Genomic DNA, 21560 nt, shown 5'->3' with positions numbered 1-21560 from the left:
AACAGTTCTTCAGTAACTATCTATTTTTTTTGGAGACCAGGGTGTTGGAAAACAATTGAGATACGAGTAAAGATCTCTCCTTCACCATTGAAAGTAAACTGTATGCTTAATAAGATGAAATAATTTGGTCTCTGTGGACCAGAAAACAATAGCCTCGCTGTTGCACTGATACCTTGCAAGTTATGTCCTTGCGTCACCCAAAGCAAACTGGAATAGGGACTGCTCCACAGCTCAGATTCCCTTTAAACCTCTTAGCTAACCTCTTTTACCTCTTCAGGTTTCCCTCTTTAGCACAGACATGAATCAATTGCTTCAGGAAACCTCAATTTCTTTTAAAAAAAGTTAACTTTTATAAGACTGTACTCAAATCCCCTATGTTTCTTACAAATATCCCTGATTTTTATTCTTTATGCTAGGAGCTGAGATGCATAATGAAGTAAATAACATCAACAACTGCGACTGACTTAAAAGGAAGCAGCAGCAAGTAGAGCTTTGTCCTCACTCTCTCTGAGCAGGATGAGAATCTACTAATTACTTTATTACAGTCTGGGTGGAAAAAGGAGTGAACTTCAAATCAGCACAGCATTCAATGCAGTATTTCCTTTATAGTGAAGAACGAAAAATAACCCCAGACCTAGGATAAATCTCTCTACCCAATTCCTCCTTTTGTTTACACCAGGTTTGAGGTTACTTACACAGTGGCACAACACTAGAGATTCCATACACATCTCCACACCTTAGGGTATGTGCCCACCTTTAGCTGTCTATCTCTGAGAAGAAACACTTCCTAGAGGCAAGCTACTACGTAATGCTCAGGATGAGCAGTTCTTGCACCCTCCTTCTTTGATCTGTCAAATAAAAGCCACTGCAAGGATAAAAAAAACCTAAACGCTCTATTATTTTATTTTCCTGCCACAATTCCATACTTAGTGACTCTCATTTTTAGAAAACTTTTTAGCATTACTTATGCAGATAAAGAGTCACCAGAAGCAGCCAAACAAACCATGTAAGCCACAATGAAATATTCAACACATATGTTCTCCTTTAAGATAAGACAATAATAACAACAGAACAACTGAAACCTGAGTCTCTTCCAAGTATACTGAGTTATGCCAGTGAAGTCAAATGGGTATTAGAAGTTTAATTTACCTTCTGATACTCAAAGGCACAGAGATTATCCCACTACTGAAAAATCTATCACTACCACTACAACAACAGCAACAGCTAGGGATTTGCAAACTAATGAAGAATACAATTCAGACACCAGAGAGAGGATAAGTAAGGAAGATTCCTCCACAGAGAGGCCCTTCCATGAGGAACATCCTCAGGGGCTACAATCTACTGTGAGCATGAAGTGCTCTTACCTGTGTGAGTGAGCATGTGCCGCTGCAGGGAATTTGCCCATGGAAAGACTTGAGGACAGTAAGGACAGGGGATATTTTGCACGCAGTCTGAATAAGCGTTCCTCTTCCCTCTCAGCAGCTTATCCTTGGCAGTTTCCTTCTCATCCTCACTTGTTCCATTTCTGCCACTTTCTTCCTTGAAATTGTCAGTGGACTGCAGAAACGGGCTAAATTTGTTAGCGTCTGTGGTAGCCAGCATTTTCTCTATGCTGGCAAACTCCCCACTTGACTCCAGATCCACATTACTGCTAAGTTTGGGCTTATTTTTCGTTCCTTTCTTTCTACCTCTCTTCTTAGTCAACCCAGCATCAGCAACGGGAGACTGCTCTGGATCACATGCCTGAGACAGGTCACTGGGCAGGCTGGAGTCTCTCTGAACAGCAGTCATGATTGTCACTTTAGCTTTGGCGTTCCCTGATTTGTCACACCCAGTGGAGCTGCTCGCTGCCTTGGGACTGGCGTCTGGAGCCTCTGTTTTCAGCAAAGCGTGAGCAGAAGACACAGATGAAATGATCTGTGCAATGGAAGCCAATGGCGGCAGCTCTTTAGTTACCGAAGGCTTTGGCAAGAGAGGTGGCGGTGCTGGTTTAGGCCTCAAGGGTCTCAGCAAGGCAGAATTGCCAGGGAGAGCTGGGGAAATGATCGGGACAGTCAAATGCAATGAACCTTTCAGTGGCTGGGGATGTCTGACACCCCGGTTTGTCTCTGAGCCCCCATTGGCACCAAAAACCAAAGGACACTGCAGACAGTTATAGGCTTTATCGCTGTTCCCAGAAGCAGCCAACTCTTGATTCCTGGCTTCACATGGGACATCATCTTTATCCTTCTTCAGGATTTTGGGGATGGACAGGTCAATAGGCTCCATGGAACAGTCGTAAAGGGACAGGGGAGAAGAGCTGAACAGGTTCTCCTGCTTCACTTGCACAGCACTCAGGCTTTTGCTCTTCTGAGAGAAATCCAACGGCTCATCAAAATCCATCGGGAAGCTGCCCACAGGTTCACGCTTGATGGAAACGTGAGATGATGTTCCAAGCAAGAAGCCATTTTGTGGCTCCAGAAAAGGCGCCATGGGCTTGTGGTCCATATAAGTGCTGTCCTCCAATAAAGAAGGCTCTGTCTGGCTCTCCTGGGCACTGCAGTCCACCGTTAAGATGTAATTCTCAATCTCCCTTTCTTGCACATGCAAGTGCTGCTTGAGGATATGGTGAATGCAATTCCTCTTAGCTGAAAAGGCTGTGCCACACTCCTTGCACTCAAATGGCTTCTTCTTCTGGCACCCACTGTGTGTCCTCATGTGAATGCGGAGGGCACGGTAATGCTTCAGGTCCTCACCACACAGCTTGCACACAGTGTCTGGGGAGCAGAAGGCATCCACCATCTCTGCAGCATTGCTCGTGACATATTCGATGTTCTTCTCTATATCCTTCCTGGTCACTTTGAGGTGCTTCTTCCGCAGGTGCCTCTCACAATTGGCTTTCACTGTGAATGGGTAGTGGCAGATTTTACATATGTAAGGCCTCTCCCCACTGTGTGTCCGCAGGTGCCGGATCAGTGCTGCCTTGTCAGCTGCGATGTAGTCACAGATGTTGCACTGATACGGGGAAATGCCTAAGTGAGAACGGATGTGAGCTCTCAGGACACCAGAGAAGGCAAACACCTGGTCACAGAAACGGCAGGGGTACAAAACTTTCCTCATGGTTGGGGTCTTCTTGTTCGCTGCCCCTGCAATGATGGCTTTGAGGTCTCCTTCTGTGACCTCTTGCTTGATCTTGGCTTCCATACTCAGAGGCAGGAGAGCTTCGATGATGCTGTCCTGCTCCAGTTGCGTCTTCATCTCATGCTGAGTTAAAGGCTCTGCTTTGGGTTGGAGGAGCAACTGCGAGGAAGGACTTGATTTGGCTCCTGGCTGAGGGAGATGAGAGTTGGAGGAGGACTCCACCGAGTTCTTGATCAGCCTCAGAGGGGGAGGTGGGAGGCTTGGGCTGATGCAGCCAGGGGAGGCTTGCTGGGCACTGATAAGAGGAGGAGGTGTAGAGGTTGCGACAACTGTTCGGGGCGTTACCAAAGGCTTTGGCTTCAGTGGTGGCATATGCTTGAAAATGGACTGCACAGGGACAGAAGGTGCCTTAGAAAGTGGAGGAAGACTGATTTGAGGAGGAGCGGAAGAAGCCATCTTCAAGATCTGCTGAATATCTGCCAGCTCAATGGCAGACTCATTGGAGATGGGTTTCACCACAATACTGCTGTCAGGCTGGATAATAAAACCCTTCTGGAAAGGCTGCAGCGAGAGAAGCTTTATGTTTTCTTTTGTAGGGGGAAGGACTGAAAATGACCCTCCCATGGAGGCAGCTTCCAGAGGAGAGAGGCTGAGCAGGGTGGTGCTGCCAGGTTCCTGAGGTAGGTTACTCTTCAGTGCTCTGAGCCGCATTTCTTGGACCTCATCCTGTGTATTGTCCTCCTGCTTGACAGGCTTGATGTCTTTGGTGTACTGTAGGCCCAAGGATGCCATGAAGGCTTTCTGGTCTGGATTCTCGCCAGGTGGGGTCATGGACTGTGGCTTGTGCTTGTCTTTTCCCTGATCCACCACATGTGTTTCTGTGTGCAGTTTGAGTGCCGAAAGCATGGGGAATGCCTTGTTACACATCTCGCAAATAAATCGATGGAAGTCACTGATGCACCTTCGCAAATTTGTTTCACACCAGACCTGCAAGACATGCAAAAATATTTAGAGTAGGTATCTTAAACTGGAAAGGCATTACACGCTATTGCAAAACAAAACCAGCTCACTCTCTTTTCCCCTGCCCAAGTTAAGGGGTTTAGAGCAGCCACCACCCATCTGGTATGGAGATATTCCTGCTCCACAGCCTTTAGTCTCCTAAGTGGTGTACCTGAATTAGGGGCTGACTCTCCAGAAGTTCCCCTCTATAAAGGCAAACTCCTTCAGATGGCTGTTCAGACTCTCAAACACTTTTCTATCATGGACTTCCCTACCAGAAACCTCTCTCGTGTCACTGACAGGACAGGAGCCTCAGCAGACTACACAGCAAGTAAACTGGGCAGTAAGACTACCTCGTTTAGCTCTACTACTATAAAGAACCTGGGAGGAGAGGAAGCAAAAAAAAAAACAAAACCAGCACCCAAAAAGGCAAAAATATAAACCAACCAAAATAATATCCCCCAAAAGCAGATCAATGAAACTCGGAGCCTAAAGTAGAAAAGCTTTCGGATAAGGAAGTTTGATTACATTTACTCTCCCAAGAAAAATAGTAGTAGAGGGCTGGCAACATCTTTATATACTCTGCATACTTAGTAAGTTTCGTCTCACAATGCAAGCAAAGTTATTACAAAAGGAAAATACCAATCCCTTAATGTCTGCCATTAATTACAAAAAACCCCCAAACAAACAAGTTGTTAAAAAAGCTTTTTCTTCTGATTTTGTAACTTTTACACCAAAACTATAACAGACTTACAGAATGATCTACATGCTCCCCCTGGACCAGCAACAAATTTCAGGTCTACCACCTTGCAGCCAGAAGAGCTGGAAATCAATGATTTAATCCCAGTAGAATAAAAGAAGTGCAGACACTGACTAAGCATGGTCCTTCTGGATTGTGCTGTTGATTTCTTTTCTTTTTTTTAATAGATATGCAGCGTCATCCAGACCCAAACTAACTAAGGCAAGCAAGGTTTGACAGAGGGAGGAGTAATATCAACCAGCAGAAAGCTTTATGGCTCTCAGAAAAATATTCACAGACTACCTCCCTGCCTCCCCCCAGCCACTTTCCCTCAGAGGTGCAAAACCCTCAGACCTTATATAAGGAATATTGTGGAAAGGTGCCTGGGAGTGTTTAGTGAAGAAATCACTGAATATGTCACTGTTTAGTAAGTAAGGTGTCTGCTCAAAGTTTTTTCTAATAAAGCTTTTACATCACAACTACATCCTTGCTAGAGTAAATTAAAATAATGTCTTCCTTACCGTGTGTCCTCTCTACTGATTTCAGATGTGGGATAATTTTGTGAAAGAGAGAACTAATGGGCAGGCTGGAAGGGGCAAGGATCTAATATGATGAAGTTTTCCTTGAGAATATTTTTATACATCTTTACACTGATAGTTACCCACTGGAATGCTGAAAAAAATCCAGTGCCAATATTCTCTAGATGACAAAAGAAAAGGAAAAGGCAGAAAATGTTTGAAGTCTACACAAACAGTGCTTTCCACAAAATATTCTACATGCACTCTCTGCCTCAGCAAGGATGAATTCTTCAATGATTTCATAAGGTATGTGCTGTAGCAGCTGGTATCTTACACTATGAAGAACAAGAGTACCTGAGAAATGCGGGGGAACTTCCTACAGGAGAAGTCTGTGAATCCCAAGTCGTGGAAGCCTGCTGGAATCGAAGGGTTGTTCTGAATGAAAGGCTTTCCCATGGGATCTCTGGGAAGCTGCTTGTGGATGACTGCATTATGGCGCAGTAAGCCCCGATGAGTACGAAAGGTAATACAACAGATGTCACACCTGGAAAGGAATAAAATATAAATGACTTACTGACTGCTGCAAGCATAAGAACTAGCATTCTTCTTGCTTTAGAACACCCTCCTTCCTTTCACTCCACGATACCAAGAACCTGCTAAATGCAAAAAAAGAAAAAAGCCACAGCATGCTAAAAACTGATCTCCACAAAAAGGCCATTTCAGTCAGTCACTTTCTACTAGTTTCTGGCTAATAAGTTCACTGAAAGTTAAAGAACATAGCACATGAGAACTGACAATCCCACAAGGGCAGGCAGTAAAATGGCAGCTGAGACCACAGCTTTCTGACAACCTTCCCATTGTCCAACCAAAAATATTTCAATGGGCTTTACACCATTTCATTTTTACTAAGACATACTGTTAAAACAAACAACATTTTTAAAAAATCAGTGACAAGAAGACGCTAAATCTGACTTAAGTAGTAAGCAGCTGCAAATGTATAAATAGCACCTTTTATAACCACTGCTTAAAACATACTATGGCACACCACTCAAATACCCATGTGTGAATTTTCCTCACACTGCCTTTCCATAACCTTCCACTGATTTTTTTTTCCAAGCTGTTATGAGAAATATAGGGCTTTAAAAGGAAAACCAGAAGGGGAGAAATGTCAGAGGGGGAAGACCTGAAACAGGTTCAACACTTTTGACACTCTTATATCTCCTTCACAGCCAGTGTGCCCTGAAGAAAAATGCAGAAACAACGTCTTTTTCTACCTGCACTTTACTGCTGTGATTTCTTGTTTTTCTTAAGTTCTCAGATCCCAAATTCAGCTAAACAAAGGTTTCTCACATGAAACATTGCATTAAATAACCAAAGCTGTGCTGCAGGCAGTAAGGGCTACACAGCAACATTTGGCCAACATGTAAACAAGCCTATTCTCTTTTAAATATCTGGAATTTGAGCTCTGCAGCATGACAGGTCACGTCCACTCTGCATTCAACTAGTGATACACAGTTTCACTCAACATAGTTCCTTGTAGTTACAGGTCCAGCTCCAAACCAAAGCACCGGTTTCACAGAAGCAAATACCAGTGAATGTGAAGCAGTCAGATTTTGTCAGTGAGAATATTAGAGGCACTAGGAGTTTTTCACATCTCCCCCTGCCTTAGTTCTTCCCATACCATCCTTGCTTTCTACATCAAGGAAAAGGACATGTGCCTACTCATTAAAAAAACATCCTGCAATTCGAAATGACTTCTGACAAAATCCTGAAACCACTCCCTCCCTGTCCTGTCCTCAACAAACTCCCATTGTTGTTCTTTTTATCACTACATAAACTCCCACAGCCATTTTTTTATTCCCTGAAAATGAAGAGATAACCAAGTCACCCACAAAGCAACTGGACTCAGTCTCTGAGTGGTGAAAGAAGCAAGTGTGAAGTGTATATAACACAGCCTTTGTTATCAGAGTACCCAGAAAGCTTGGACATAAATATTATGTGCTGAAGTTTTAATCTGCTTTAACTCTCCTGTCAATTCCCTTGCATCCTACCTTTACAACTACTGCTAGCACAGTTCCTCCAGTCTATTAAATACCAAACCAATGCCATTTACAAAGCTAATGTTTGCTTAAAAAGGTATGCTAAATGTGACAAGAATCTCTGGTGGTGTGGGGGAAATGCCAACACGTAGTACTTCTCCAGCATCAGGATCTACGGCCCTCCTCCAGCTCACTTGGCAGTACCTACTCTATGATGCAAAGCTTTCATCTTCAGTGAAAACAAAAACACACACAACCACCAAAACCACTGAGGGAAGAAGGGCATTAAAGGGTTAGAACAGTCACCTGAAGAAGTTGCAGGCTACTGAAATAAACTCACTTTTAGAGGTGATGAAAATGCCTTGCGTGAAAGCGAGCAGTGTTTCTGGCATGCTCCTCCTGGTACGTCAGCATACAAACAGCGAAGGCTTGGAAGCAATGCTCCTGCACCATCAGGAGCATCACTGGCTGTTCTGCAGAGGCACACAGACCCTCACACCTCAGGGCATCTTGAGGCATTTCCAGGCCAGTGTGCCCGGCCTCCTATGGCCCAGCAACCCAATGCAGTGGGTGTATCCCCTTGTGTGTGATGAGGCAGGCACAGCTACCGCTGAGAGTACCACAGAGTTACTGGGAGAGCTGGCTCCTGCTACTGTATCCCCAAGATCTGGGCAGAGCAGGAGCCAGTGATCCTTGGCAAGCAGCCAGATGTCCTGCAGACGGGTAAGGTGTGACTCATCAATCTTGCAGCACTCCCTCACCTCCATTGGCTGTGCAACGTGCTGATTTTAAGCACTAGTTTATTTAGGTCTCCCATCAAAAGCTGCACTTCAGAGTTAATCTTTCTGAGCAGACAGCTGTGTGAAAGTCCTCCACAGTACACCTGTATCAACTGCTATGCCTCAGGACAGTAAAAATTTGCAATTTAAAAATGGTGTTTTCCATGCAAAGGGAACTGCCTCCCCTCCCCCAAGCAAAAGTAATGTATCTCACTCTTTTATAAAGCATAGAATGAAACACTCCTCTGTATTTTTCTCTTTCTTCCTTAGTCTTCTTTTCTTTTCCTTGCTGTGGGTGAAGAAGCAGCAAGTAAAAAGAGAAGTTGGGAAAAGGATTAAGCTCTTTTTCCATTCGGTCAAAAAGAAGCACCTGGCTGAAAGTGGAAACATATAGATAAATTATGCCTGGCATTTCAAGATGCAGGCTCTTCAGGGCATATAAATGCACCGCGCCCTGGCTCAGCACTTTGCCCTGGTGGCACAGCTTACAGAATCACAGAGGAGCTGGAGCATGGGAGGGACCTGTGGATGCCATGTCTTTCTCTGTGGTCCAGGCACACCTGTACAGGCAGCTGCAGTTCGGAGAGTTGGAATAAAAACAACTTGAGAAAAGCCCTCCCTGAGAGATGTGGAGCAGCCCCTCTAGGCAGGCTCCCCAGGCAAGCTAGTGACCTGGTGGGCTCCAGTCACCACACCGGCACCTGGTGCCCATGCTGCTTGCCAAGGACAAGTGAGGTCTTTGTAAAGCTGCTCCTGATGCTGAGGGGTGTCACCATGCCACCAGTTCAGGAGATCTCCCAGGCTCTGCAGACCTCACTTGGGCTTGCTACAGATGCAGGCTATTTAAAATACACACCTCGTTTGCCCAAGTGTCTGCACAACGTTTTTTTTCTGCCCGTGTTTTTGCTGAGTTCCTTCCCCTCACCTCAAGTAGGAAGGGAGTCTGAATTTCTCACAAATGACATGACTTGAGCTTTGAACACAATTAGCAGTGCAGATGCAGACAGGGATCCATAGCACCTCCAAGAAAAACTCTGCAGGTACTAAGTGTCAAAACCTAACTAGTTAAGGCAAGCATCATGCTACATTGACTAAGGCTTGTGTTAAATTTAGAATGGAGTAAGATGACATGCCTAACAGTGCATTAACTGGAAGCATTAGCTTTTTTAAGGAAGTCTAACCATTAATTTCTCTATTTTGTCATCAATACTATTTCCCATCTTTAGGTAGTGTCAATGCCTACTGTATTTTTAAATCTAAACCCACGGTCTAAGAAGGATAAGAGAAAGGAATCCTAGGTGACATGAACATTTCTTCATCTTGCTTAAATTGCTTTAAAAAAAAGTTAAAGTCTGAAAAGTCCAGCATATCAAATAAAGCATCTGAAACATATGGTAATATTTTGCTCATGATGAACTTAAAAAAAAAAACAAACCAAAACAACAAAAACCCCTCCATCTCCTTAAAATTTCATAAGTCTGTTCATGTGCAGTGCCAAGTCAAATACGGATGGCACGGCTGCAGAGAACAGTGATGGGAACAGGTTTTGAGATTGTTCGCAGAACAGGCAGAGCAGTGGCTCAACACCTGTGCAGAGATAAAAGCACTCTACTTGCAAGGTAAGTTTCCAGATGTATCTAATAAAAGCTGCTGTGCTATCATGTGATTGCTAGTCTTGGCCAGAGTCTTCCATTTTTCTATAAATATGATTACAGAGTAGGGAGAAAAAAGCTGTTCAGTTCCAAGCACAGAGATTCAATTTTAAGTGAAAAGGAAAAAACTGCTTTTAGCAGCTAAGGTTGCTTGAAAATGAGCTCAATTCTCAATTGAATTCTTTATGTTTTGAAGTAATTCATACCTGTACACTGCCAGTGTAATACCAGGGCTCTGCCTCGCTGGCAGAGGTGCACAAAGCAAGAGGATAAGAAAACACAACTACTAAAACACAAAAGCAGAACCAAAATATAACAGTACAATGACCAGGCTGCGCTTGAAGCTCAGGCTACATATTACACCAGGCAAGTCTGTTTAATTATTACTACACCAGTGCACTTTTTCTTTTTTTTTTTTTCAAATGCAGACAAAGTCTTTGTGTAAAAACACACTATTAAAAAGCTTTCTACTAAAATAAGTTAGTATTCTTGAAATCTGTAATGCTAATTAGGATATAAAAGCATTTTAACAGGCTTTAAGAAATAGTCAGTGCTCTGTGAAGCTTGTTCAAGAGGCAAGCCAGGATTTGCTACACTTTTGACAAGTGGCACCTATGCAAGAAAAGTTTACATTAGCAGTGCCTGTTGCCTTGTATTACACTCTCCTCTGAGATAATTCCAATTTCTCGGAAGAGGAAACAGCTTTTCTTCTTTAAGAAATGGAAAGACATTTTAGAAAGGAAATGCGGAGCCACAGTTTAAGCAAAATTAATCAGTCTTGATTTTGATTAGGAGTAATGCAGACAAACATTCAGTCTTTCTAAATTTTATATTTCAGTAATCAAGATACAAATGCCAATATTTATATCCATCATTATGTTACCAAGAAATTAAACAAACACTATGCTCTGCATTGCTTGAGACTGGCGGTGGGAAAGCGAAAGTGACATTTACTATTCTTCTACTTATACTTCCGAAACCACACAAGAGCAGACTAAACCCTGAAGTTTTCACCCATGGGGCTCACTAAGACAAAGTTGCTCATGTTGTGGATGTGAACAAAGAAAAACAGTGTGAATTTCTAGGTCTTATCTAAAATAAAAAGCTTGATATCACTTTGTTCCTTTCCTGTTTGTCCTCTTTAGCAACTTTCACAAACAGAAGAAAAGAAAACAAAACAAGAATGGAACATATCCTGAGACAGAAGTCATTAATATATAATTAAGTTATGAAGCTGTCTAACTCCTCCCACTGAAATCCCTAGTATATACTGTATATATTTCTGTCTTTGTCATTATTATTCTCCTTTCTGTCTTACTTTATTTGCAGTATTAATGTGGCTCTCATGAGCAAAGAAAATCCTGTGCCTAGGACCTAAAAGTAATACGACTGGGCAGAAGAGAAAGATCAGTGATTCCCTGCTGTTGACTCATGCCTGCATCAGGGAGAGCAGGCTCCCAGACTCTGCACTGGCAATGTCTGCTGCAGGGAAGGCTGACAAGCAGGAGGAGATGAAGAAAGGATGGTTTTGAACACAAGGATTTTCACCACCTATGAAAGAAAAACTAGCAGGTTATAAACATATCCCCCTTCAGGAGAGGATTCCTTTGCTTCTCTTTTGCTTCTTTTGGGGCAAGGCAAAGGGAGAGAGATGAGAAAGAGCAAATTGGTCTCCGCTCCTGTGCAACCCCACCCAGGTCCAGCTACTCATCTCCTTTTGGATAAAAAAAACCCCTTCCTGGCCTCCACACCCAGGGCCCTGGGAAATAACATCCAACAGCTGCACTAATCTCTCCCACTTGCTGTAGATGAGTGACAGAAAAGCAGCAGTGCTGCAAACTCGCTCCTGCCTACCTCCCCAGGGACCCCTGTGGGTCCTCCTACTGTCCTGCAATGACCGTTCCTGCCTCCTTCCCCGCAGGATCGTGTCTGACCCCGAAGGACCCGCTGCTCTCCCATCTCGACCTCGCCCAATGCTATGGGTCTGTGCTGAAACCGCAAGAGGCACAGCAGCATCAGGAGCCAACTCCCTGCCAGGAGCGACTTGGCAGAGAGGCTCCCCTCCCTCTCCCCTGTGCGTAAGGGCCTGGACTCAGCTCACTAACAAGTTCAGTGCGCGCTGCTTCACATACACAGCAGAAGTGGGGCTTTTTTTTTGACTTCTCCCCCCTTCCACCTCCCCACTGGCTGTCTGACTTTGTTACCAATGTGTCCTGTCGCTCTTTTTAACCCTCTCCCCCCCAAAGAAGCCACCCTTGGGTGCAGCAAAGGCTGAAACCCCTGCACCAACCCTTCTATTAATAGAGGGATGCACAATGTTACGTTCATTCCTACAGCTGCGCTGTAGTCCAGGCAAGAAAAGTATCATGTTGGAGCCAGAACAGCCCCAATATAAACCAGGGTGATGCTGTACTTCAGAAATTTGTCAGCATGCTGCAGAGCCAGCGTCCCTACCAGTGCATCATGACTCCCACAGTGAGAGTAACTTGAGTGAAATTAACTGCTATGAGGTTTAATAAAAAGGCATAAGCCATCCTGTGTCATGTTTTAACTTTCTTTGTGTGTGAGCAAAGAAAAAAATCAGGAGAAAAGATTTCACTTCTTCCCAACACTAATGAACTGCATTTTACCAGCGACACTTCAACAGTGCCAGATTTAAACATCTCTGCCCCATTGGAGTGGTAGCTTACTCTACCATTTACTTCAACAGAATTAACATGCAACTAATTAAAAATAACGGGGAAATGGGAGATGGCCTGCGGACATTTGCACAAAGCAGTCATTTTCTCATAATGACTTTTTTACTTAATAAAGGTCAAAGTTTTAAAAACCAGAAGTCTCAACAAATTGGCTGGAGAGAATCACAGAGAAAGAGCTGAAGATCAACTCAAACAAAAATGAAAAGTTTAACAGTTAGGGCAAGCATACCTGGGAAAAAAACCCAACCCTCTGACCAGTACAGTCCTCTACAACCACCAAAATTGGAAGCTGCACAGCATTCAGAATAACAGTCACTATTTGTGCAAACAAACTCAAATGAACCTTCTGGTATTCTTTCAGGGTAAGAAATGGAAAGCTCTTCCTACCTTCTAACACCTTTCAAATATGGAAGCAAAGTACTTGTGCTATTTTAAAATTAACAGTAAGAGTTAAAAAAAAAATCTATGTGTCTACCACGTTAAAAAACAACACAATTTTTCATAAGTAACATAAAGAGAAATCCCACAACCACACACTGATCGCAACAGGGCTCACAAATAGGTGCAGCTGAATCTGGACTGCCCACCCTTGCCCTTACCTATATTTGCGGGTAAGATATGCTCAGCATGCAGACATGACTGTGAACACACTTTGAGAGAGCCTGTGTATAAACAAATCCTGATACTTAGGATCAGGTAGGTGTGTTAATAAGCTATTTTGGCTCAGCCCTTTTTCTCTCCTGTATGCCCTTTTAAAAGCAGCTTTCCTCTACAGTCAGCTTTGCATTTACCCACTTTCTATTCTTGCAGCTGAGCTAAGATATTCAACACCATGTGACACACCACACAGTTTCACATGAGAGCATCACTCCCTGCGTCCATTCACTATCTGATATTTTTATCCGGCTGCTCTGGATTCCCAGTCTCCTCACACAATGAGCTCCCTGAAGTGAGCTGACCACTTCTAGGCCAGGGTTGGACTCGCGCTGCTCTTCAGATGTTTCCCATTTCTCTTTTCTGAACAGAAACTTCAGAAAGCACTTCAAGTGCAGTTCTGCTCTGCTTTTGCAAGCCAGCACACAGACAGATGCTCAACCCACTGATTCTACTTCTCCATTAGCTCAGTAAAAGGATGCATTCACCAGCTTGCTTGCATACCCTCTCCTCTGCCTTAATGAGTTGCATTGTACTACAGCATATTTTTGGTCATAGCATTTACTAGAGCTGGATTTCATCGTCATCAGCTGTCTCATGGAACTGCTCCTGCACTGAAAATACTGCCAACAAGAGATTAGTTCTAGTTCCTATTAGCAAGATACTGGAAAACTGCTTGAGAGATGAGCAGAACAGGAGAGTCAGCCTAATCAGCAATGCCACACAACTGACCCTCGTCTCCATCCTTGGCTGTAACAAGTTTTGTAGCACTGACTCTTGTTAGTACTCAGTAACTCCAGCGCAGTCCCCACCTAAACCATCCTTGCTGGTACAATCTTAAACAATGACTCAGAATGGAAGAACTGGGGCCAAAGTTTAGTATGCCAAAACCAGAGGTCAAGGAGGTCCATGAACATGTCCATGCTAGAGTGCTCTCCATCTCTCTCAACAACTGTGTAGGATACAAGCTCAGAATTATTCAGCCTCATTAAAAGAGCACAGCTTTTCTTATTTTGAAGTGCTAACAAGGAATGAGGCTATGTGCACACCAACAGTTGTGACAGACAGAAAAGCAGTATATAATCTCACAATGCTGAATGAAAATGACTCATCATTCATGCTTCAAGTTGCTTCCAGTAACAGCAGTGTCAACTATCAGGAAAAAACTTCCTCTCCCCACCCTGAACCTGTAGTTTTGTCTTATAATAATATAAATTGCAAACAACATATAGTTTTCAAACACGTTCACTCTTGTAAATTTGCAATGTCACTATCACCCTCCTCCCACAAAAGGCTGGCCACATGCAAAAAGCAATGTGCTTCACAAAAATGAAGCCAGCAGGATTATTGCCTACTAGACAAGGAGAGAAAAGACAGAAATTGAATTCCTAAACTTGCTTAAATAGGCATTAGCAGAAACAGGAATAAAACTTAAGGGCCTTATTCTTATTGTTGTCTTTTTTTTTTTTCTTTTAACATCCCGTACAATGTACTTCTAGTCAGTCACACTGCTGGCTCTGTAAACAACTTAATCTTGTGCTAATCTTTTCTACTGGTGCTAATGATTGAAATCATCTCCATGCACTTTAAATTTACATTCATTTATTTTCTTGGCTATTTTCTCTCCCTAGAACCAATGTGCAGAACAGCCCTGAAGAACAGTAACTGGACAATAAACATTCAATATTCTAAGTAGCTGGAATAATTTTCACTCAAAACCCACTTCCTTTTGTCTTGACATAAATGGGCCTGCTTATGTGCATTGGCTAAAATGATTTAAGATTGGAACCTAGGTCCAGGTGCCTGGCAGCATCCCACCACCTGCCACCATACACTAAAGAATGCAGATGTGCTGGCAAAGAGGGAAACTGGGTGACCAGCCCAACTAAACTGCAAGCTGCATGTGACATCTTGTGAAACGATTTTCCCAGAGAGTCCAGCAGACCATTCCTAGGGCACTTAAGTTGTCCACTCCATCTAGGTGAAGCCAGGTAACACCAAGACACAATGACAGCATTTTCCACCTGTGAGTGTTTTCAGAAACAAGACCTCACAGCGGTTACTCTGGCAAAACTAGAGGCAGACAACCGCAGATACCAATGGTCAGAGTGTCCCGACACTTTCTCTTCCAGGGCCTGAGCTCTTCTGTTGCTGTGCCCATTACTGATCTAGCTGTTCAAAGCAGTAACTTTCCATGGCAGTGTTCAACCTCTAGACAATTTGACTTAGTAGTTTTCACGAAACTTAGGTAGGCTTTTTTGAAGAACAAGGTGGGCTGTGGATGGCTTTTGGTTTTCTTTGTTCGGAGGTTTTACAGGAGCACATTACCCTGGGGGAAGACAGCTACTTTCGCTGTCCTTGTGAAAATATGCCTGGGATTTGGCAAGTTATAAACCTTAATATATTATATCACTGTTTGGATAGGCTTTGTAAAAGGTCAAAAAACTTAATCTACCCTGAATCCATTCATGGCAACAGGGATCCACTGGTTCTGGTCACCAGATCAGCTCAGTGACTTAGGCAGGCAGTGTCTTTCACACTGCAATGTCTATTTCTCATCTCCTATAAAAATGTAGCACAAAGAAATCCTGTAACTGAAGGCAAAGCCACACTGAACCAACTGTGATCAGAAAGTCCCCATAATGTTCATTAAGAGCCAGACTTTTACCATATTCAAACTGCACAACTATCCTTGCTAAGAACTGAAGTTTAAACATGAACATCCTTTCTAAGAAAGGAGGTAACTGCAACACTATCAACATCTCCCCCCTGCTCTCCTCAGGGAAGATACAAAGGCGTGAGAGGCAGCATAAATGTCTCCTCGCTGCTGTGAGGAAGTAAAAATTAAAAAAACTGTACAAAACCTCCGGGAGGAGAAGGAGAGGAAATATAAAGGGTATGCTCTGGTTACACCAAAACCCAACTGAGGAATTTTATAGTGTACGTGCTCTTTTTAAAAAAGCCACGGGTTTTACTTTAAGCCTGTTCCGTTGTACTTGCCAAAGGAAAGAGGAGAAACCTAACATAGCACCTGGAGAGGTTTCTCCCCAGGAAACCCTCACGTCTCCTTTACTTGCACTGCTGATGTGCTCAGAGCTGCCTATCAGGTGACCTGTACAAGCACATCACCACGTTTGACAGCCACAAAAGCTTCCAGGGAAGTTATCCTGCTCTGCGAGGTTTCTCATTTTCACTATTGGCTGCACAGCGTTTCAGCGCTCTGCTATTATATCAACACTCAGATACAAACTCACCAAAATAGAAGGCGTCCTGAGGCCCCAGCTGCAGGGAAATAGACCTCTCCTTTAAACAATCCAAGGTAAAGAGGCCAAGGAGGTCAGAAAGCACCCCCGGGCCACCTCCTACTGCTAACGGGGACCGCAGACAACCTTGCTGGGGCCAGCTCATGTCACTAATTAGGGTGCAGGTCCCAGAGCTTCAAAGGGACAGAGAGTGACCAGGGGGTGTAATGCCATGAAGGAGATGCAGTGCCACAGCCCATTGTCAGTGGGACAAAGGGCCCTATTATTGCTCCCAAGAGCAGGGCAGTTCTTACAGTAATTAGGAGACAAAGATGCACGATTTAGGATTTTACATAATCAAGAGATACTCTCCCAAGCGGGAGCCCCTCTCACACAATCAGTGGATTAAGTATTGTTTATTCTGCTGCAAGTAAACAATGAGGTGCTCCCTGCTCGAGGTTTTACATGAAAAAGCAGTACCAGGGAAGACAATGTGGAGTGTCTTTTCAACTGACTTTGAACAGCTAACCCTGTGATTTAAAGTTGTTCATTTGACAGTATCTGGAAGGGTATTGGCCCACCCTGTAAATTAGCTGCTCACATACAGATCCCAGGGCTACCAGACAGCCGTACCTTTTCTGCTGCATAGCAGGAGGGGGGCCGGGACAGACAGACTCAGACAGCTCTGGGGGCAAGAGGCTCTATTTACACAACAGCACTATAATGGCAGGATTAAAGGACCACAAGGAAGCCAGGCAGAAGCTCCTGCCCACCGGGGCACTTGGCTGCTGCTGAGGAAACATCCCTGAAGGGAGGCTGGTACCACCACCTAGGCAGTGCACACTGTTGCACTGCTTCAGAGCCGGTCTGCACTCATTTTCATAGTAACTACTGGGGGGAGCAAAGAGTAATCGAATGTTTGCCCTGTGCCCTTATAATGAGAGGCACGGCTAGGCAAATTGAGCATCACTTATTTTTGGTCATGACAAAACAGTCTGTACTGGGCTACCTATTGCAGTAGCTCCAAACCAACCACCAGCCCCCAGAGCATCTGGCTCTGGGATACACATCTGATACCTGCTTCACAGGTCCCGATCAAGAGACTCTACTTTTACAGTATGGGCAATAAAAAGAGACTGAGGGTGTTATGCTCCCTGCCCTTTGCTCATAACACAGTTACTATGCTTTTTTGTTCGTTTGAACTTTAATGAGAGTTCTTTCCCCTTGTCTTCTACAATAAGGCAACAACAGGACTTGATGAACTCCTTCTAACATTTTGCAGTCTGCTCCCCCACCACAGGCATACCCGTACACATATGCCTCTTGCTCTGATACTCTAGCAAAATATTCTCTTTTCTTCATCTCTTTCACTCAAAAAAGCACCCTTAAGCCTCACCAAAAAGATTTCTATCACATGAACTCTGGACTGAGAACGGCATGCCACATTCTGCTTATCTCGTTGAATCCTACAGCCAGTCTTGCACAACACTGGGAGCCAGGGGATTACAGCCCCTGTCTGCCAAGGATTTTAACCCATTTCCTTTGGGATGAAAGAGTCACCTTAAGAGCAACTCAAACTGCTCTGCTTACAAGAGGATTTTCAGTTAGGTTGGGCCAAGCAGACAGTGTCATTTGACTTGTCTAGACTAGGACAAAAGGTGTGTTTTAAACCAGATGGGCAGGGTAAGTTGCACTTGAATATTGTAGCTGACCACGGAGAACCACAGCTTTCTTGTCCTGTCCTATCTCCACTGACTTGTCTTAAACTGCTGAAGTAAATACTTGACAATCCCCCCTTACCACCATCTACACAATTTCATAAAAACCAGCATCCCAGCACAACCCTTAAATCATGCCCACAGAGCTCAACAATTGTGGCTCTTGATTTAGGGACACATTCTAATCTTTGTCGTTCAACACAATCAAGGGTAGCAAAATCCATATCAGGTGAATATTATACAAAAGCAAGTCTCCTAATACTAGAGAAAGAGTTGCACGAAGAGGAACAGCACGTTTGCACAGCCAGTGTGTCTCCCTGCCTTTCTGCAGCAGACAGCAAAGCTGCCAAGCTAGAATGGTATCTATTCCCTTATCTTTTATCCATCATTCAAAGCAAGACAATCCACCTCTTCCTCTGGTCCATCTTTGTGAAGAAGACATATCTTCACAGAAGCTTCAAAATAAGGGTAATACCATGATAAAGCTAATATGACAGTCACTTTTCTCTAGAGCATGAAGTGTAAGGCAAAATTGTCTCAGACTCCAATTTGTGTGGCTTGCAGAGCTTTTGCCAGAGAACAGAACTGTTTCAGTTTTGATCTATAATGAAAATTTACCTCATTTACCTCAGAAGCAGCAAAGTACATTAATTAACCAACATTTAACGGACCAAACTTTTCAACTCCTTTCCAATTACTGAATTGCAACACTTACAATGCCTTTAAAAATATGTCACATGGACTTATCATGGTTTTCTAAAAAAAAAATAAATAAAAGGAAAATTTAATAGAATTAATCCCATTTAATAGAATGAGATGCCTCTGCTCCATGCCATTCTATTAAGAACCTGCATTCAGGAGTAAGTGTTGATACTTCAAGATGCTGAATTAGAGTCCAATGTCCCAAAATAAGCTTAAAAGACCGATAAGCTGCAGCAAACAAACAATCTCCTTTTCTAAAATAGCAGCTTTTCTACATGTTTAAACTAGGCTTTAAATATCTCTTTTTTATCTTCATGTATCTGGCTCTACATTTCTCTACGGTAAAAAAACAGGAAATAAAAAAGTATCAGGAGTCTCAGGGGCAATTACATGAACCAAAATACAACATCCAAGCACCTTCCCAAACAATTAATAACTAATTTTTCCTTGTTAAGCGAAGTTGATTTAAGCCAAAATCCACATCATTCCCTAACCTCAACAGGCAGAAAAGTATAAAACATTTTATTGAAAGTCTGGAACCAGAAACTCATCTATCTTCATTCCCATGACTCAAAAAAAACCCCTTCATATCTAGTTGCCTTCTTCTCTCCAAACAGAATAATCTCGTAAATTAATACCTGAATACTTTTATCAGGTTTTTCTCCATGTTTTAGGCATCTTCAGTTTAACTTGCTAACTTGTTAAAATTTTGGACTGTTGGCATTTTACAGTTTTATGTAACAACAGTGATAGGTTTCAAGGGGAGGAAGGGGGCTATAATTTTTTCTGAAATATTTCCAGCTATTAACTAGCAAGATTTCCTGAATATGCAAAATATAATAGAATTAAACTCTACAGCACCCTGGTGACACAGGATGAGGCAAAACATTTAAAAACCTGCTCAAAATCACAAAGAGGGGCAGTTAACAGTGCAGGGGGATGAAGGGCTCCTTCCCCTCCCCAGAAGGCTCCCTCAGGCCATCTGATGATGAGAGACACTCTTGGTTTTATTTCTTACCTCAATGAATTATCTGGATGTGTTTCCATGTGGGACTCCAGCCCGTACTTGCAAAAAAAGTCTTTGAAACACACAGGACAATGATAAACTTCATCGTCAGCCTTCTTATCCCCTTCACCAGAGTGACCATCCTCGACAACCTTCAGAAAAAGGGAAAAAAACCTCACTAGACCAAATTTTAAGGAACAAACCAAACTTGCAACCCATTCAAAGTCTTTCTTTAGAAACAAAGTAGCGGTCTTCGGTCCTAACCTTGCTGCAAGCAACCAGAAATTACATTCCACAGCAGAGAGGGTAAGTGACAGAGCCTCTGCACATGTGTAACAACATGCAGGACAGAAAAGGACACTCAGTAGGAGATAAAGTGTGCAACTGAGTCACAGATATATCAGTTCTGATGAGAAACTGATTTGAACAACTTATAAACCCGTATGTTTAAATACCACTGAACTAGCATTCCTCCCCCTTCAGAAAGCCAAGGGAGCTGTCAGCCTAAATTATTTATGCCACTGAGATACTTCCAACTGCTAAGTCAAGTGGTTCAGGGAAAAGCAATGAACTTGTGCATGTTTTCTGTAGTTCTCTACTGATTACAGGGAAAAAAGCATGCACAGAACGAGGGATACTGTGCTAAAACGAACTGTTTCTAGCTTGCCATTTAGAGATAGTAAGTGGAAAGAGTCAAGTTTGGCAGCCACCATACATGTTGTACAAGTATTTCATAAACAAAACCCTAGTGGAAATGTCTAGCCTTCAAATAAATATTTTCTGGTCGTTCTTGCAACTCCAATAATGCAGGATTATGCTACTGTGAAAGGGAAATGCACTGCAGATTTTTTTCCCTCCAGATCAAGACAAAACCAGACTTGCGCTGTTGCTGCTTTTGAAGTAAACAGTATTTTTTAAAAAGTTTAAATCACCATCCTGCAAGATTACTAAGAATTAAATGTGAAGAAAAAAAAAGCTACAGGAAAAGCTGCAGCAGCAAAAGAATAGTTCATCCTCTTGTCATCCAACATCAATTTTTTGTAAATCATAAGCAAATCCAAAAATTTAAACAATAAAGAATTTGAAAAACTGAATTATTTCAATCTCAGACAACCATGTTGGCTACACAGGACAAGCATGGTAACTCATATTCAGGGTTGTAACACGACCACATTTTAATATTTCTATGCTGACTGCACGAACTCAACAGCAGACAGTCGAGGAGGTAGCCAGAAACATCTTTTACTTCATGCCCCATAAAGAACCTTTTTTGCAGGTGTTCTCTCCTCTCTGTCCAAATCAGCATCGTGACTAAACTTCCGTTTTGAAGGTAATCGCCTGCGCCTCAGCGGCGAGGGGGGAGTTGTGCTCGCCGTGCTGTTCGGATCCTTCTCATGAATCTTCATGTGCCTGAGCAGGAGGGGGAAGAAGACACTGTCAGCAGGCAAATCAGGGCAGCAAGTCCACGTAAATTTTAATGCCAACACCATTTCTAAGGTTTTCCTTTAAAGGATATCATCAGAGATTCTGTAAACCAGACTGAACTTTAGAAAAACAACTGGGGTATGATCCAGCCCAGGCCCTTTGCAGTGCCTGGGACTGCATGGAGCTGCAGCAGGGAGACCAGAAGCTCTCCTCCATGTCCCAACCACAGCACAACACTTGCCCTGCTGCCATCTAACTCCATGAGCAC

At 43.2% G+C, this 21560-nt stretch overlaps 1 protein-coding gene across 6 annotated transcripts in view; it reads right to left on the bottom strand.

Annotated features, from left to right (window-relative positions):
- Window positions 1–21560, bottom strand: part of RREB1 (ras responsive element binding protein 1) — a 124639-nt gene that overhangs the window by 20310 nt on the left and 82769 nt on the right. For all 6 annotated transcript variants that reach the window (XM_017808438.1, XM_017808444.1, XM_017808440.1 and 3 more), the window contains 4 exons: window positions 21133–21277; window positions 19880–20019; window positions 5731–5920; window positions 1365–4107 (listed from right to left, as the gene is read on the bottom strand). In XM_017808438.1, coding sequence (XP_017663927.1) covers window positions 1365–4107; window positions 5731–5920; window positions 19880–20019; window positions 21133–21277 — 3218 coding nt within the window. The remainder of the gene's footprint in view (window positions 1–1364; window positions 4108–5730; window positions 5921–19879; window positions 20020–21132; window positions 21278–21560) is intronic.

Source organism: Lepidothrix coronata, unplaced genomic scaffold (genome assembly GCF_001604755.1).
Source record: "Lepidothrix coronata isolate B3197 unplaced genomic scaffold, Lepidothrix_coronata-1.0 Scaffold23, whole genome shotgun sequence".
NCBI classification, from domain to species: domain Eukaryota; kingdom Metazoa; phylum Chordata; class Aves; order Passeriformes; family Pipridae; genus Lepidothrix; species Lepidothrix coronata.
This window is presented reverse-complemented; position numbering and strand designations above follow the sequence as displayed.